The 18152-nt window shown below is 35.2% G+C and overlaps 1 protein-coding gene across 3 annotated transcripts in view; it reads right to left on the bottom strand.

Moving 5' to 3' along the window:
- The window catches only part of zip (myosin heavy chain 10), a 159907-nt gene that overhangs the window by 42997 nt on the left and 98758 nt on the right, over positions 1-18152 (bottom strand). For all 3 annotated transcript variants that reach the window (XM_083110829.1, XM_083110830.1, XM_083110831.1), the window contains 11 exons: positions 17656-17870; positions 16190-16342; positions 14792-14962; positions 13601-13765; positions 12648-12762; positions 11336-11639; positions 9790-9859; positions 4937-5097; positions 4254-4380; positions 2949-3062; positions 51-257 (listed from right to left, as the gene is read on the bottom strand). In XM_083110829.1, the coding sequence (XP_082966955.1) occupies positions 51-257; positions 2949-3062; positions 4254-4380; positions 4937-5097; positions 9790-9859; positions 11336-11639; positions 12648-12762; positions 13601-13765; positions 14792-14962; positions 16190-16342; positions 17656-17870 (1802 nt within the window). The remainder of the gene's footprint in view (positions 1-50; positions 258-2948; positions 3063-4253; positions 4381-4936; positions 5098-9789; positions 9860-11335; positions 11640-12647; positions 12763-13600; positions 13766-14791; positions 14963-16189; positions 16343-17655; positions 17871-18152) is intronic.

Genomic DNA, 18152 nt, shown 5'->3' with positions numbered 1-18152 from the left:
TGAGCACTGTTCAAGAGTACAAATATTAGAGAAAAAGGAAAACAAAATACCTGAATGTTTAGCTGAAGCCTCTTCTTTTCATTTGTGAGGTTCGTGCATCTCTCCTCCTCTTCCTCTATCCTTGCTTCCAGGTCGTGAAGGATCTCCTCTAGCTCTTGCTTGCGAGTTGCCAGTCGAACCCTCATCTCCTCAGCCTCAGCACACAACTCGGTCTCTGCCTGAAGCTGTTCTGCCAGGATGTTCTTCTCTTCCAGTGCCTGCAAGTGGAAAGACCAATGTAATTCCCACCAACACACATGAATGTTGATTGAAGTAATAATTTAATTCACAAACAAACAGTAACATGAGAAAGTAGGTAGCCAACACTGATGCTGATGCATCGGTATTGGAAAATATCAGTTGCACTTTAGTTACCGATAGTGGCCAATACGTTTGGCATTTTGGTCTTTTGGAGGGTCCACAAAAATGTCACGCAACACGCTTGCCGTGTCTAATTAACCTGCAAATTATGGAAAATTCGATCTCTCCATTTATTTTGCAACAGTAGTGTATTTTGTCATTACATAAGTATTTTAACACTAACTCTCTAGCCTTCTTAACCTTGAAGGTTTATGGCTTATGACATCCCCATGTATTTTGCCTCTACATAAGAAGCAAATTACGTGTGAACATCGTACCACGCAGTGGATAGTTAGACTGGGCTCCCATTTTCCTAAGAGCCATAGAACTACATACCTAGTAGTGAGAGCATTAGACCTTAGTAAATAATTATAAATTACAACCAAATGTCTTTTCAATTTCATGTTTATTACAACCAAAGCATTAACAAGTAAATAGTAATTACTAATAACAAGAATTCTAACATCACTAATGTTTATATAAATAACCAGTAAATAACCTTGACTTCTTGGCAACTAAATTGAGTGTTCACCCCCCCCCCACCCGTATATGTCCTATAGTCATAGGGCGATATTAATTGAAATACTTAACTGAAGTAGAACTTTCCCCCAGTGTGTGTGTGTGTAGTTACGCTACCAGAGACGAAGTGGTTGAGCAATTCTCCTGGCTCGGACATTAAGTCTCGAGATTATGTAGCGAGACGTCAGAGCATGTGATGTAGGGTTTCCAACCAAGTTTATCGTACAGCTATGAAATGATGGGGGGGGGGGGGGGGAGTGATAGGCTGCAGCAACACAAGCCTTTCATCTGTTCATATTCTGATCAATCCAATCTTTTCCATCCTTACAGATTTCCTTTAGGTTCATCTCAAAGTTATCCTTCCATCTTCATCTTGGCCTTCCTACAGGTCTCTTACCATCAGACTTTCCAACAAAAATCCTGTAAACTCTTTTTTTCCTCTCCATTTGTACCACACAGGCTGCCCATATAAGTCTTCTTGATTTAATCCTTGAATATTTTGAAGCAATCTCTGATATTTTGATGCAATAGCTACACACTACTATTAACCAATATTTTGAACAACTTTTCATTCTTACCATTTTCAAGCACTGTTATCAGTTCAGCCCCATGAGAAAAAATAACTGATAGTGAAAGATAGAGTACGTAATATTTATCCTTGATTCGTCTTTTCTTGAAAACAATACAGTAGAACTCTTATTCAGCAAAATGCAGGAAAATCTTATAGTATTTTCATTTTAGTCCATGGAGAAATATAAAATCGAGGTTTCACTGTAGTAAAATGGGTGTCAGCCCTAGTTTACTTCCATCTCACTATTCAGGGAAATTCCTCTTACTTAAAAGCATCTATGGCAAGTTTTTAAAATATTGTAAACTACCCTTAACAATTATTTCTCTTGAAAAGTTTACGGTTCTTACAAACACACAAACAATTTTCAATGTGACGTTTCGGGAGAACACACACTGCCTTCATCAGACATTTATTCATAACCAAACAATAATATGTACCGCACCGAAGGCGTGACTCGAACCCGGGCATCATAACCCGATAGTCTAATCACTTCATAAAAAGGGCCCGGTCGAAAGAAGCTGGAAAGATCTTCCTTCAAGCAAATTACACCAGCGACCTTCAGAGGATGTAAAAAACCCCTGATAAGCATTCTTCCGGAAATCGCAGGAAACATAATGCAAACACAGCCTTATGCTAAAAACACAGTTATCGAGAGATGCGCTCTCGTCAACTGCTTCAACGATCGAAAGTTCAAATTCCACATAAATAGTTTCTCACCCCAGTTGCTATCAGAAATATATCGCATACACAGTCGTTGCTTCAGAGTTATACCAGCAGATGTACTAAGAATGTTATGGCGTGAATAGTTGTTGCCTCAGACTTATAGTCGGATTATCAATCAGTACCAAAGGAGTTACAGCGAGGAGTAGTGTGTTATCGAAGCTTATTTCAGGAGGGTTTTATCTATGAATCAGCGAGACTATCTTCACATCGAGTTGTACAGGTAAACAAATGTTCCTATATGCTTTTCTATCATTCTCACAACCCTGCCAGACCAGTCAATATAAGTGTTGTTCTTATTTCACAGGGGCAAGCCCCCTTTTGCTTGAGTGTTACCATTGCTCTCCAAAGTAGGACCCCCCCCAACTTACAAGTGCACCTCTCTCAGCCAATATCCCCTAGCACCAGGTTCTCACATAGCCTGAGGTGTGATCCCCCTAAATGAACATGAATATAAATATACATGAATAAATGTTTGATGAAGGAAGTGTGTGTTCTCCGAAGGGTCACATTCAAAATTGTGTCTATGTGCTTGTAAGAACAGTAAACTGCAAGAGAGAATTTTACAATACAAGAAAAATACCATTAAGAAAACTTATGAAGCATTAACACAACAAACAAAAACTACATTAAACATACTCAATTAATGAAGACTCTACAACACAATATTTTATCTCCAATATTATTTACACAATTACTAAAAAAAGGAAGAAAAAAAGGTAATGAAAGTCTAATTCACCTGCTGGAATTTCTTCTCATACTCCTGACTACTCTTAAGTTGCTGGTCCAATTTCTCCCTGATTTGTTTCAATTCATCTTCTTTCTGGGTTAACTTCTCTTCTTGTTTAGTAACCTAAGAATAGAGGTATACAAATTAGTATTCTAAAAACAACTACTGCTATCACTACTAAAGCCTTCAATAATACGTTTTCCTTAAAAAAATACATATTTCTAATTAGTATAATGGTAATTATTTTACACCAAAAATATGTGCACTAGGTGGTAGAGTATGAAAACTTTTCTCTTCTTCAAATTTCTCAATTACACGTAAATTTCACAATTCACGCTACAGGATGTTCCACCAAGACATGATTAAATGTGAATATTCTTGCACAATAGTATCCAAACAATTTAGAAAAATATAAAAACACAACAAGAATAATCACTCAATCGCATCACAATGACTTCCATGCCAACAGCTTGAGTTCGTACAACACAGAGCTTGGTTTTAAGCATTAAATTTGAAATTATGTACTGCTCTAAATAAAACTTAATATCTTGAACACTATGAATGCTAGAGTTACAAGTCTCACCATTATAAGGTCATGCCCACAGAGGGCTCTCATGATTGAATAATCAGAAAAAAATTAAAACTATTTTTTACAATGAAAAATAAGATATCGTGCCCATATTAAATGTGATACCTTAACCTAAAAATCAGCTCATTTTCTTCATGCTTCAATAATTAGGACAATAAAATATGAAAAAAAAATTTACACTTTTAGTTAAGGTTTAAAATGTTGTCGTTATACACATTTTATTATCCATGTCAGCAAGTTCCAGTGCCTCAACAATATCCCCCCCCCCAAATTAAATTTGCTTCCACTATAGCTTTGTATTTCAAGATTCCTTTGCCTTGCAGGAGAGAAAAGACAAGGAGTAAATTATCTCGGTACGCTCTTCATTATTATTGATCCAAAGACTCAAAATGATATTTCATAATGAAGAACTAAATGTACACTCTTGTTCACATTAAGTGGCACATTTTATAAGATTGGACAGTTTAAGTAGCTATGTGCAAATTTATCTGAATAAGAGTAAAATCAAGAGGGGGGGAAAAAATGTGGAGAGAGAGTGTATACTCTATGCATATATAAGTACTTTGGTCAAACAATAACTTTACAGGTATATTTTAATTTAATAATTTTATTTATACAATTTAATATATTCTAATATATGCACAAACTACATTTAGCTCAACTCACTTGCTACATATTCAATGGCTATAAAACTGATAGATGCATATTAAAAAGAAAATACTTACTTCCAACAAAGGTTTTACTTTAGTATATAGTCTCCACCACTGCCAGTTACGAAGTTTCAAGTACGCTGCACAATTCCTCTGAATGATACGGATGGCATTCAACTGCTGAAGGCGTTTCTGGTAATTCCTGAAAAGTACGTTTTACAATAATTTAACTACAATTTGAACTACATTTCATATTTTAACATGCTACTTAAAATTTAGTTCTCTCCTTCTGGGCAATATTTTACAGTTCACTATTCTCAAATCATAACATTTCTAAGGCATTTTACTTCATAAAAATCTAATGGTATTGTGAATTAAATACTATATAGGGAACATCACAAGCAAAAAGGGCACTTAGGTTTGGCTTGTAAGATTTGAAACTGGACTTTGGTATTTAAGTACCATTTTGCAACTAGCATGCCAACGCTGAAAAACTTAGTTTAAAAAATATGACTGAAAAGGAAAATGTCAGATGGCACAGCAGTCTATCGGAATGAGCTGATGCCAAGTCAATGTATGTTCCAAATCCACTTCAAGCACAGATAGGCTAATTGAGTCTGGACCTACAGTTTCAAGTGGGATCTGAACCACTCTGTGTGAGTATCGAATCAGGGGCCCATTGATAGCAGGGCAAAAGTGTTTGTCACCACAATGCCATCAGGGAGGGCATCCATCAGATGAGAAATATTGAAACTTACCTCCTTGCTAAGTACCCACGGCAGAATGCTTGGAAGTTTACAATGAGATCTGTGATTTTGTAGTCACGCTCCTCCTCAAGATGAGCAAGTACACCAGCCCTGAAGAAGATCTTGGATTGACCAACTCTGTACAGGTTCGGATCCAACTCCAGTGCTTGGATCTGTGGAAGGAATTACAAAATCTTCACTAACAGCCATTAAAAATTTACTACAAATAATTGCAAATATAACAATACCAAGGCTGAACTAATAATCAGCCATTCCGGGTAAAGAGGGAATTATACCAAAAAAAAAATAATAATCAAAAATATGTTCTATTTGCATGCAATGAGTAGATAAAACTTCTCATTTAATTATTCTGCTGAGATATTTTTAAAAATAATATATTTGATATGTTTTATTGTTACAAGAAATAGCTGCTTTTAGTTGGCGATACATGGCCAGTAGCATTCACTAAGTTGGCAGCTCCCTTATAGACATGCAGTTCAACTGTTAACTCCATTCTCAGGAAGTTTACTGCTGAGTTTATGTTTTGAGAGTCTACACACTGAATTTCAAAGACCAAGGTGAGTAAATTTATGAATTAAATGTAAAACAGTAATTAGATGTACATGGTGTAACATCCGTGACAAAAAGAAGATACTTTTTAAAAATACAGAATTGAACTAAATTTGTTTTTGTCAAAAGTAGATAATGTTGACATTCTAGTAAAATACTTGCATCCTACCATCTTAAAGATATTATCTGAGTTTAAATAAGAATAAAATAGATGTCACGGATGTTACAAGTCACGGATGTTACATTTCTATCACCACTGATACTTTTAGGTTTGGGTTGTCTAACTTTATGAACTATAGTCCATGTTACATAACCTATTACTGGTATAATTCAGAGAGATTTGAAATATATTATTGATGTGTAGAACTTGATTTTATTAAGTCATAGAGTAAAATGAAATTATTTTTCTTCGTTCCATCTAGAATTTATTTTTTATGTTATAATGAAATGTCCTTAAAATCAATGGTAGCTAACAGAAACATAAAATAACCTATAATTTGGTCCAAGTTTATGTTTTCTCTTGTTGCAGATAATGCCACCTGCAAAGTCTGCTCCTAGAATGGCAAAAATGAGAGCTAAAATGAAATCTGAAAATCCAGAGAGATGGGCTGCATATTTGGAAAAGGATAGAGAAAGAAATAGGTTAAAAAGGCAAGAAGAAAAGGAAAAGTGTGCAAAAGACAAAAACCTTTTGAATTTGAGGAGAGAAAAGACTAGATTGAGGGTACAGGAGTGGAGGAGGAAAAAAGCCGAAGCGATGAAGACCAATACACCTCCAAACCCTTCAGCTTTGGGCTCATATTCTTCAATAGCAGTAAAATCACTACTTAGTACTGTTCAAAATGCTGAAAAATTCTTCAAAGTCACTGAAGCTCAATGTAAGTCAACTGAGGTTCTTTTTGTAACCAAGAGACAAAAGAAACTTTAGTATTTTTGAACAAACGATGGGAGTACGTGCGAACGGCACCAGGAATACAAGAAATACATCAAACCAAAAAAATTGATCTGAATCATATTCTGATGACTGTGATGATGATGATGATGCATCTGTTGAAAACAACATAAATGAACTTGTACATAACTCGAAAACCGAAGAATTAGACCTATGTGAACTCAATGTGAATATTGTACCTGAGTATACGTTGAAGTCTGCATCACTGGTCATGGAAAGACTCAGGTTAGCCATAACTATGTTGCAGTGTGTCAGACAAGTGTTTTGCGAAACAGTGGTGATTTACGTGTGATCTTCTTGAAGCAGTATGGAAAAACTGTCAATTTATTCGTACCTAATAAAGAGGATGAAAAATAAATAAACATTAAGCAGGTGGTCCGCATTCTATCTAATCGAACTATAACGGAAAATGGAAGTAGAGTTATCTATGATTTCAAAAGCAAAATCTGCTTGTAGGATTTTTATTTTTAAGAAAAGTCTTTAAAATCCTATTTGTGTTATAATAATTACAAATTCGATAATGACCACACAAGACTTTTCTTCAATCCATGGTTTCTTCCAATAAATAAAATTATTTGCTCTGATTTCTAATTAGAGACTTAATTATGTGTCACTGCATAATTGTGTTAATTATACCATGTAATCTTATCAATTTAAGAAAGGTAGAACAGTACAAATCTTAACTGTCTGTCATATATTATGTCAGATGTAACATCCGTGACGAATTCCATGTAACATCGTGACATGAATAAAGCAATTATAAAATCATTTCCTTTTCGTTTTTGTGAATTAATAGATCAGAACTAGAACCTGTAAAGCTTGCAGATCAACACAATGAGTATAAAATGAATTTTGTCTCAGGCAGTAACCTGGATTTTTAAATTTTAGTTCACAGCCTGTAATGTGAGTTCACAAATTCTGTGACATCCGTGACTGAACATTTTTTTCAGTTTTCGGAATAATAATACATTTTACTCAACATAGTTTTTTCTGTAGGGAGGTCATCACCATTTACTGTGTTTCATGTTTAAAAAAGTTCACAAAATACATTTAATTTTAATGTTAAGAGCTTTACATTAGTAAAACTGTAACGTCCGTGACAACTGGAATGGCTGTAATTTAATTTAATCACGTGTTAATTAATATGATTTTATTAAAGAGTAATTTATAACTGCTGAAATACATAACACTTCGAGTGTTTGCATAACAGATGTAGGTAATTTAATGAAAAATATGGACCAAGTTTTAGGTTCTAAAAGTGACTAATCGTCACTGCATCAGTCAATGTTCTATATCCATTCCTCATTGTGAATTAAAACATGACCAAAAAAGTAAAAGAATAATACGTGAAGACAGGACCGTGCTGAACATCCAAGTTGACTATATGACGCACGCTTTTAGAAGCGATTTAGGGCGGGGCCACGCAGAGGGTGTGCGTGGTGATCAGCCAATGGCAGGAGTGCAACGTTGTACGGTTAGGAGACTGCGGCGCGGAAGTTAAAAGTCGTGTTCTGTATTTTTCTTGCGTGCAAGAAGTTTTCATAAAACTCACCACTTTAAGGTTCATCATACGATGGGGAAAGACATTTTGAACCTGACTGTCCAAGTCCCATGAATTTCCGTCACCTACAGCCGGAGTAATCGTTCCTTGAAGAAACAAGGGAAACATCACCTTTCATTTTCTTCCGTCTGTTTCTTTTCGTTGCCACCGTGTTGACGCAGCTGAGTTGTTGTGTCTAGGGAAAACTGTGGGTGTTAAATTCGCCTCGATATAAACAATGACCCTTCATTGTTCTGGGCGTTCTCGAACATTGAAAGTCTGGGTCACTGAGTTCAGCGTTTTCGTAGCAAGGCCTGTGTAAAATTATTCGCTTATCGTTCACTCGTGCGCCACAAAGAACAGTTTGTGAAAAGATTAAAAACAGCCCTTTCGTGCAATAGTGTGTGTTCCGTCTTTTTTTTTTTTTTTAATTTATTTTAAATAAAAACCTGGCACCAGGAGTACAGGCACTAAGGGTACAATAATACATTCACAAGGGAGAAATATTATTTTTAAAGTGAATTTGTACTTCAAGGAATTGGCATCGGAAGAAGTACGTGCTGAAACAGTGTTTTGACGTAGTAGAGAACTTGCGGCTAAAGCGTGTGGTGTAAGTGTTCATACTGTGTCGTGTATTGTAAAACAGGGTAAAACACCTACCACAGAAATCGGTGAACCCCTATTTACATCTCCTGGGAAGCATGTCAGAAAACAGAAAAGTGTTACTAGCTTAGATGACTTCGAAAAAGATGTACTCCGTCGTACAATATTTGAAATGTATGACAACGGCGAATATCCTTCTATCAAGAAATTTGTGCGTGCGTCGTGAGGGAAAGAATTAATTACACTGGTTCCTCTACTTCTATGGGGTTAATACTAAAATGCTTGGGCTTCAAATATAAAATAAACAACGATGGACGAAAATTTCTGTTAGAAAGGGGTGATATAGTTGCCGCGAGAATTAAATTTTTGATAACAATGCACAACATGAGAGCTGCTGGTGATAATCTTCGCACGTCGAAAACCTTCAGGAAGAGAATTTTCACAATGAAGTGGCCCGAGACAGCATAGTGCAAAATCTAATCATTAACTTCCAAGAGAGTGACTCGGAAATGAGTGAAGTCAGTGACACGGAGACCGAGGTAGACGACGAGAGCGGTGATGAATAAATACCTTCAAGCTTCTTTCAGGTATGGGTTTCTCGTATATGCTACAGTGATATGATATTATAATCCTGTGTAGAAATATTCACTATATTATTTCACTGTACTCATAGTCATATATACTGTGCATGCATTATCAAAATAATGGACACATCACGAATTTTCTGTCCTACCCTTGCGCTAGCAGTTAGTTTGGCAACAGCGCAGTAACACTGGCTGGGTATTGGCCGAACTCATGTTCCTTCTAAAAGCGTACGCCATATAACCTTAGTATGAGATCTTGGTGGTGTCCTGCTTCAAATCCTATCCTGCCAGATTTATATCGTTATCCATGATCATCTGCCTCATTTTTAAAGAGATCAAGTATTCACCCCTCAGATCTGGGTTAATAATTCAATTTTTTCCCCCGTTAGAGAACAATTGTAGTAAACTCCAATATACCCAAAGATTATTCCCTTCAAAACCAAAACAGCATAAATAAGAAAGGTGTGTCCTTTGATCACATTAGGGAAAGCAAGGGAAATTAAAGTATCGGATTTTCTGTGAATTTCACTTTCCATCAGAACAGAGGACAAAAGCCAAATAACTGCAAAGGCTAAGACATAAAACAGGTATAAATATGAAACATGAAAATCCTTACCATCTGCTCACATGCTTTCTTTCCATCCATAAATCCTTTAGGTATGACATTAGGTGTCAGAAGCTCATACCTGAAAAAAAGCAAAAATTTAAAGTTTTAACAGGATTCACTCAGCTCGCATACGCACAAGAAATCTTTAAGCATGAGTATGGGATGGTACTATTTTCAAGTGATGAGATTGGTTGAATGGTACTATGATCGGTTCCACATATTTGATCATCACAATTGGCAGACTCTTTCACCAGATTTAAAAAGCATCTGAATATTTTTCTTTTGGGAATATCCAAAGGATATGGTGTACGTCAATAAACCTGAGAATCATTGAGCATCTGAAGGAGAATATTTTAACCCAAAATATACGACCTTAGGTCAGACATTCTGATCAACATCATAGAAAGTGCCACACTTTCAGTTGAGCCACTGGCAAACCACAGCTCAAAAAATTAATTAATTAAATATATTACTTTGAAGAAGAAAAATAACTTGAACACTTTTAACACCAAAACTTCTGCACCACCTTGTTAGTCCTGAGTGTGTGGATGTAAGTATTACATTGAAAAATACTGATATGCAAAGTTCCACTCAATTTCACATACTTTTAAGTAACCTTTCTGATCACACTATACTGACTTAAGACACTAAACAGCCATTATATTATGTCTTCAACTTGTATGCTAATTTCACACATCAAATTTATTCAACATTGTTCAGAATGATGAAAAATAAAATTACGGAAAAACATTGTTATATGAAATATGGAAGGAAAATAAAGGCTGGGAGTGAAAACTGATCCCCGTTTTCAGTTTTCATATCCAATCCTGGCAAGCAAAAATAATAACACAATGGATAATACAGGGTGTCCCATAATGATGGGGGACATATTTTGATTTTAAGTTACAAGAGACTGGGCACTCGCCCATCTTTAAAATGTATTGTATTTCATAGTCTGACTTTGGGAGTTAATGTTGGTATCCTCTTCAAGTCATTGATCCTTCATGATTTTGCCGGGGCCGCCAACAGATATTCGATATGTTACGGAAGCATTTTTCACCAGCAGAAGCTATCATCACAAGACAAAGGCGATTTGGACAGCATTTTGACGAGCATACGTCAGCAGAAGTGTTCGGAAACACCACATAGCTCTGGAACTCAAAGAGAGCATCTGGGATGATATAGAGGTCATCTTAGCTGATGTGCTACTCCACGCCATAGCGAGGATCACACAGAGAGTGACAGTGTTCTCACTGAGGTGGGGAGCATCTAAGGGACATGATATTCAAAACTTGAACAGTGAAAAAAAAAAAACTCCTGTACTTTTATTCTTAATTACGCATTATCCTTAATAATTGTGATTGTCTCCCATCATTATGGGACACCCTGTATAAAAATAAATAAGAATTAAACCCTATTTCCTTGACTTTTTTTCAGGAATGTTAACATTTTTATAAAATTCTCCCGATTTTCTCATGTTTTATAGAATTTCTAGATTAGTGGGAACACTGAAAATTTAGTGCTCATCAAACAATGCACTTTATCTACAACCTACCTCTGCCTGAACTCCTGGAATGGGATGCGGTTGGGGAAGCCCTGTCTGCAGATTCTGATTCCTTCCAGTACACCATTGCACCTGAGCTGGTCCAGCACAAGCGGTGCATCTATTTTCCCTGCACGCTTCTCGTGGTTCGGAATTATACATCTCACAAAGTTGGGGTTTGTGTTTCTAAGAGTAACCATGAGCTTGGCAAGCTGTTCTTTATACAACTGGGAAACCGTACGGAACATTCCTTTCCTTGTGCGAGCTCCGAACTGTGTGTCTGTCAATGCTTGTTGAGCCATTCCCACTATTTCAGCTGCAAAACAAAAGAGGATCTTAATACTTCTTCTTACATAGTACATGAGGTCATAACTAGATCAAATTCACAATAAAATGACTTAAAATTCACATCTTATGCATAAAAAAGCATGCTATCGATTTAATTTTTATTTACCTGGCAATCCAATGACTCATTCTCCCCACTCATTTTTAGCAAACAATTCTCAGACTGGGCCTCCCCAATGGTGTAGTGGTAACATTGTTGCCTTGTAAGCAATGAGACACAGGTTTGATACCTAGTGGAGGTATATAGTGGTTTTGGCCCACTTTAAACTGTAGGTTCAGTCCCAGTTAACCACATAAAGTGGACTTAATTCAACATGCTAACAATCAAGTTTTGAACTGACTTGCTATTCAAGAGAATAAATTTACTTAAATTGTTTGTTTTTAAGGAACAGGAAGACTAATCAAGACTGGGCCTACTGTTTAAACTGGAATCTGAACCACTATGTAGCTCCACTGGTTATCAATCCCAGGGCCCTTTGATTACAAGGCAACGACCTTACCACTATACCACCGGGGAGACTCCAAGTTAATTTAATGTTGCTCAAAATAAATGAAACCTCTCCCTTAAAAGTCAATTATTTTTTTTTATTTTTTTTGGGCTGAGTTGACAGATGCTCACATATCAGTAGAAGCCTGTGGTATTGATATTAAAAAGATCAGTTCACATTTAATCACCAACACCAACTGATATAGTTTTCATCACCGTAAATAAACAGGAGAAAGGGGAGGGGGGTGACATTTCCATCTTAAAATAACCCACTATTCTAACTGAACTGTCACCTTGTTAAAACTGATTTGTCAGAAACAAATGATAGAAGAACCATTGTGACCACAAATACTGTGATCATTTTTCTGCCCAAAAGATAAATTCAAAATTACTGAATGAGTAAACATTTGCTGATGTTACAACCAGTAAGTTACTGGGCCAAACTCTCCAGTATCTGTTAAGCGACTGTCGGGTGACCAGAAACAAGCTTACCATCTTTCCATATATGAACCACAAATGGATCCTGAGCAGCCTGCAACAGGGACACTACGTTCTCGTTTAGAGGATCCATGTTCTTCATTAGCCACTTGGCAGCCAGGTAGTCCACCTGAAATTAACATGGGGAATAGATTAAGACTATTACAATATCAGATGAAAGTAATAATAGTAAAATTCTTGGAAGGGTGTGCAAAGTTGTTATTGCTCTTTATTCAGTAACAATACTTTGAGGATGAGACAAATTAGCCAGTACTCTATAATACCTGTTGGCTGATTTAGCCATATCTGTACATTGGCTTACAGGTAAAATTATTATAAATAGTAGGGATGGAACCGATTAATCCGTATTCTATTGATATCGGCCGATATAGGCATATCGGTGTATCGGTAAAATTACCAATCCGATATATCTATAAATATCTTATAATTTAGTGCAAAATTCTACAAATTTTGTTGTAATTTTTATGGATAATCTATTTTTTTAAAAAGTAATTGTCTAAATATTCAACTTCTTTTGCACTGCAGCCACCTCGAAACACACATTTATTAAGGAGATCAATGAACATTTCAGGTTGTTCATGGACTATTTCTAATTTTATATCGGATCGGTAGAATATCGGTATTGGTAAATTTTATATCGGTACTTTATCGGTATTGGCCAAAATTTCATAATAAATAGCCTGCAATTAAGAAAACAAATCTGCAATTTAGTTATTTTTATGAATACGTAGATATAATTGACATGCACTAATTCTGAAAAGCAAATATTTTTCTCAAGGCAAAAACTTTGCATAGCATGGTTACATATGTTTATGGAACTTTTGTAATATCAGATCAGCAGATATTAGTATAATGTACATCAGTACTTCGTGAATTTCCCATCTCACCCAACTCCACTTTCATCAAATCTCTGAAAGAACTCATACAAATACAAACTTTATCCTCACCTTTCCTGCATAGTGGATGATGGAGAAGTCTGCCACACCCCTGAAGTCTGTCTTCATGAATTTGGGATGGACGCTGTGAGCGCTCATGAGCTTATCTACAAAGGTCTTGTCAGTAGCTTTGGGGAACCAACACTCTTCATCCAGCAGAGCCAAGATTCCCATAGGCTAAAAGGAATAAGAAAAATTTTGCATTACATGCACACAACATATTTACAAAATAAATATATGTGGGTTTAAAATTTGATAGTGTCTAGAATTCAAAAGCAGAAGTTTTTCATTATTCATTATATGTAGAGGCACATATTTTTGATAAATAAAAAAGCAAAATTTCGGTACAAAAACAGTCAATTTTGGGTTCAAAAGCAGTAAATAAAATAAAATTTCACTGTTATAGTGGTGAAAAAGTAGTATATAAAATTACATTTTGGTTTTAAAAATGAATATAATTCAAAATTTAATTTAAAAACTGCACTTACTACACAAAATAAACATATTCCTTTGAATAGCACATTTATGTCATTACCAGAGTATTAAGCATATTCATGTATAAAGGGGTCCATTTTTGCTTCTCAAATATTTACAGCAGAATTAATCAATTTTTAAATTAATTGCATAACTCGCAGGATAATTCTGACTTTAGAAAGTGTCTCATTGGTAAATAAACTCTAAATTTCGTGAGAGTCTTATTTCGCATTTTGCAGTTCATTTCGCATCATTTCGTGACAAAATAGGGCAGGAACCTTTCAGAAACATGAAAAATTAACATTACAATATGTTCTTTCACATCTTGAGTTTTCGTCAAAAACAAAATATGCATGCCTCTAATTATATGTGATATGCCCAATATGCATGTTTATGAGAATCAAAAGGCTATGATAAAAAACTTTACATTAACTACTCCTCAATATAGTAACCACTATTGAGACTTCTTGTCACATCATTATGTGCACTTACACACTGCCATTGCAAGTAGACAGTGTCTGAAAAATATATTTTTTACTTCAAGTATATAGATATAAATGTTTCATTCTTAATATCTATATCACTGCATAGTTTCTTGTCATGGTGCTAAATACATGGGACTGAGAAACTTATACACTGGGGTTAACTTTATGAAATGCAAAGTATACTCTAAAGCAAACGCGTACTACTAGAAACAATAGCTGCTGTATACAAGGCTAACACTATTACCTTCTCAATAAGATCAATCGTGGGTTGGAGGTCAAGTCCAAAATCAATGAACTTCCACTCAATGCCTTCACGCTGGTACTCCTCCTGCTCCAAGATGAACATGGTGTGGTTGAAGAGCTGCTGAAGCTTCTCGTTGGTGTAGTTGATGCACAACTGCTCAAAGGAGTTCAGCTGCAATCGAAAAAAAGCTCATTAAGTGATCCTCTTTTTTCGTTAGGGATGGAACAGCTTAATTACTACTCTATTGGTATCTGCTATTACAGGCATATCAGTGTATTGCTAAAATTGATGAAGTGCAAAATTCTGCATTTTTTATGTATATAATGTACTCTACTTTTGTAAATTAAATTCTTAAATAGGCATTCTTTTTTTTTTTTTTTTTTTTAAGATACAACCCATAGTACCCATCAACACCTGGTTACATGCATAAATTGAAGATGAATGAGCCATTCAGTTTTATATTTTCATATTTGTAATTTTATATGGATTGGATAAAAAAAAACTAAGATATGTAGTCTGTGAGTGATTGTAAGTTCTGCCACTGTGTTATTGTTTATATGAATATAAAAAGTACAATAATAATAATTCATACACTTCAGTGCTTTAAAACTGATCTTTAAAGCGAGTTCATTTTATTTATCTAATCTTTTTATCATGAATGGTTATAACAACATTTGACTTTTGTTTGAAGTCCAATTTAATCACACACAGGCTACCCAGGACTGGACCTAGAATTTAGTCTGATCTCAACCACAAGATAACAAACCTAGGGCCTATTGATTACACTACACCTTTGGAGATGGCCTGTAACTGTTATAATTTAAAATAATCTAGAACAATAAATAACCATGGAGAGAGTTCCAGTCTCTAAAGCCAGAAAACAGTGGATGCACTGACTATGCATCGCCCAATGGAAGAGCCACTTGGCGGGTCCTGGCCCTTAAGAGGGCTGCTGCACCATAGAGTTTAGTATACATTGATTATTACCACTGTTGTACCTTAAGTATCTCATTTGTTATTACGCTACGTTGACTACGTATGGCACCTGGATGTGATACTTAAAGTACCAAGAAGCCTGAATGTTACTATTCACTATTGAACCCTTCTTTCATGGTAATCAACTGAAAGATTAAATTATACAGCTAAGAGAACAAATTAGAAACATCCATGCTTAAAACTACGTTTTTTTATCTCATAAATTCATAAACTGATGCACAATATTTAAAGTTACTATACTTTCTTCCGGATCACAATCTGACGAATTAAGTTTGCAAAAGAACAGGAAATATGTTCAATGGAGTCAAGCTTTCATGTTCGCAGATTTCTACATTTTCCACATAATTATTTTCTTTTCATTACCCACTTAAAATAACAATAACTAAGAAACAGTTTACTTACCTCAAATATTTCAAATCCTGCAATATCCAAGATGCCAATAAAGGAAGCCCCTTGTCTCTTAGTTCGATCGAGAGATCGGTTGATACGATTCACTAACCACCTGAACATTCTTTCGTAGCATGCCTTGGAAATAGCTTCCACGGCAAACTCCACCTGTAAAAGTATTTTTTAACATGTATTCCACTCTCTTTCGAAGACATCCTTATTCTCCCAAAAACACACATAAAAAACATACATCAAATATGTGCAAAAAAGTCACTTGGGAGTTCAAAATTACATTTTTATAAAGTATGAGTAGTAATTTATATTACTTATTACTAAGGATAGGATTTTTATGACTTAGCATATTTTTTTTTGGTAAGGGGGGGGACAAAGCTAAGTAAAGCATACATACTGATTTCTTTCTGTTTGCGGGCAAGGGGAAGGGGGGGTTCAAAGTTGTTTTTCTTAAGTTGGGACCTAATGCACTTGAGTTAAAATTCGAAAAATTGTAATGTAATATGTAATTATTGATAATATTGAATTATTGTTCCCTAAATATATAGAAATTCATAATGTGAAGAAACTAATTGAATTAAGGTGCTTTTTAAGGGCATAATTTGGCATATTTGGCCATTTCTGCTTGATGGAGCACATTTTGATGGATTTTCAGTCATATTCAGCATACTTTTGAATTTTCAAGAAATATACAATCATTTTTTAAGTGAATTCGTTTTTACTCCCATGTTTACTCCAGTTTTTTTTCTCTTTTTTGACTGCAGGAAAATCTTTTTCATTTTTATTTGAGAATTTAGAGAAAGTATTCATTGTGCATTACAACTCAGGACCCATAAAGTAAACTAAAAATAGTACGTATGTGAAAATATCTCAGCGTTTAGATATTGATGTTTGAAACAGTCAAGTTATAAGGGCATATTTTTCAAATTATAGTGCATATTTTGTAAAATTTTAGGTCATAAGAGCATATTTTATTTTCCATTTTTTGGTGATTTTTAGATCATAAAAATCCTAGACCTACTTATTACCTTCAATTGTTTGCAAGGTGACATTCCTAAACAATTAAGATAAAAATTGCCAAATATTTACAGAAATCATATTTTGAATGTTTGTCCTACTGATGTAAAAATATGAACCCTAAGTGGAAAATATGTAATATACCTCAAAATATGTGGCATGAAAATGACTTACATCGTTCTTAACATTGCAATTCACTGACATTTGTCATTTTCGATTACCTACATTGTAATTATGTAAAAATCTAGGTCCTACTGATCAGATACTTTAATTAGGACAGGGCCTACAGTTTAAATTGGGACTGAACCACTGTGCGATGTGTCTGCACAGAAAATTGTTCCCAGAATCCCTCGATTAAAAGTCTGAAGCATTATCACTTTATAGTCGGGGAGGCCAATGTATATCAGAAATGGTAATCCACGAGAGTTGTAATGGTGATAAAGGATGCTCACCTGTTCCTTGGTTTGTGCTTTAGTGACAAAATCCCTGCCAACTTTGATGCGAGGTCTGAGGAAGGCTTTAGTCATGTCGGTCACACTCAATCCCAGCAAGTGGGCTACTTTTTGTGCAAAAGTGTTGTCTGGAAGAATGGCTTGGTCTGAATTTCTCTCCTGCTTGAACTTCATGTTCCCAAACATCATCACAGCGGAAACAATTTTAAATATTGCTGGAAAATAAAAGGAAAGCTTAAATTAATGAATTACCAACAACAATACAGAAAAAATGCAGAATAGATTACTAAGAATAAATATGGCTGAGCTAAGACCATTTTCAACATACCATACCATACTCATATCAATGCCTATACTCCTATCGATCCCCACCAATAATTGAAAATTGTAATAATAAAAAATTGTTCAAAATATTGTTTAATATTAGTGTTAAGTATTCTACTCCAAATATATGCAGAAAAGATTCAAGAATTACATCAGAATATACAAATACAAGG

The sequence above is a fragment of the Lepisma saccharinum genome, chromosome 24 (genome assembly GCF_977018435.1).
Source record: "Lepisma saccharinum chromosome 24, izLepSacc3.1, whole genome shotgun sequence".
NCBI classification, from domain to species: Eukaryota; Metazoa; Arthropoda; class Insecta; order Zygentoma; family Lepismatidae; genus Lepisma; species Lepisma saccharinum.
Note: the sequence above shows the minus strand (reverse complement) of the source record. Positions and strands in the feature narration are given on the sequence as shown.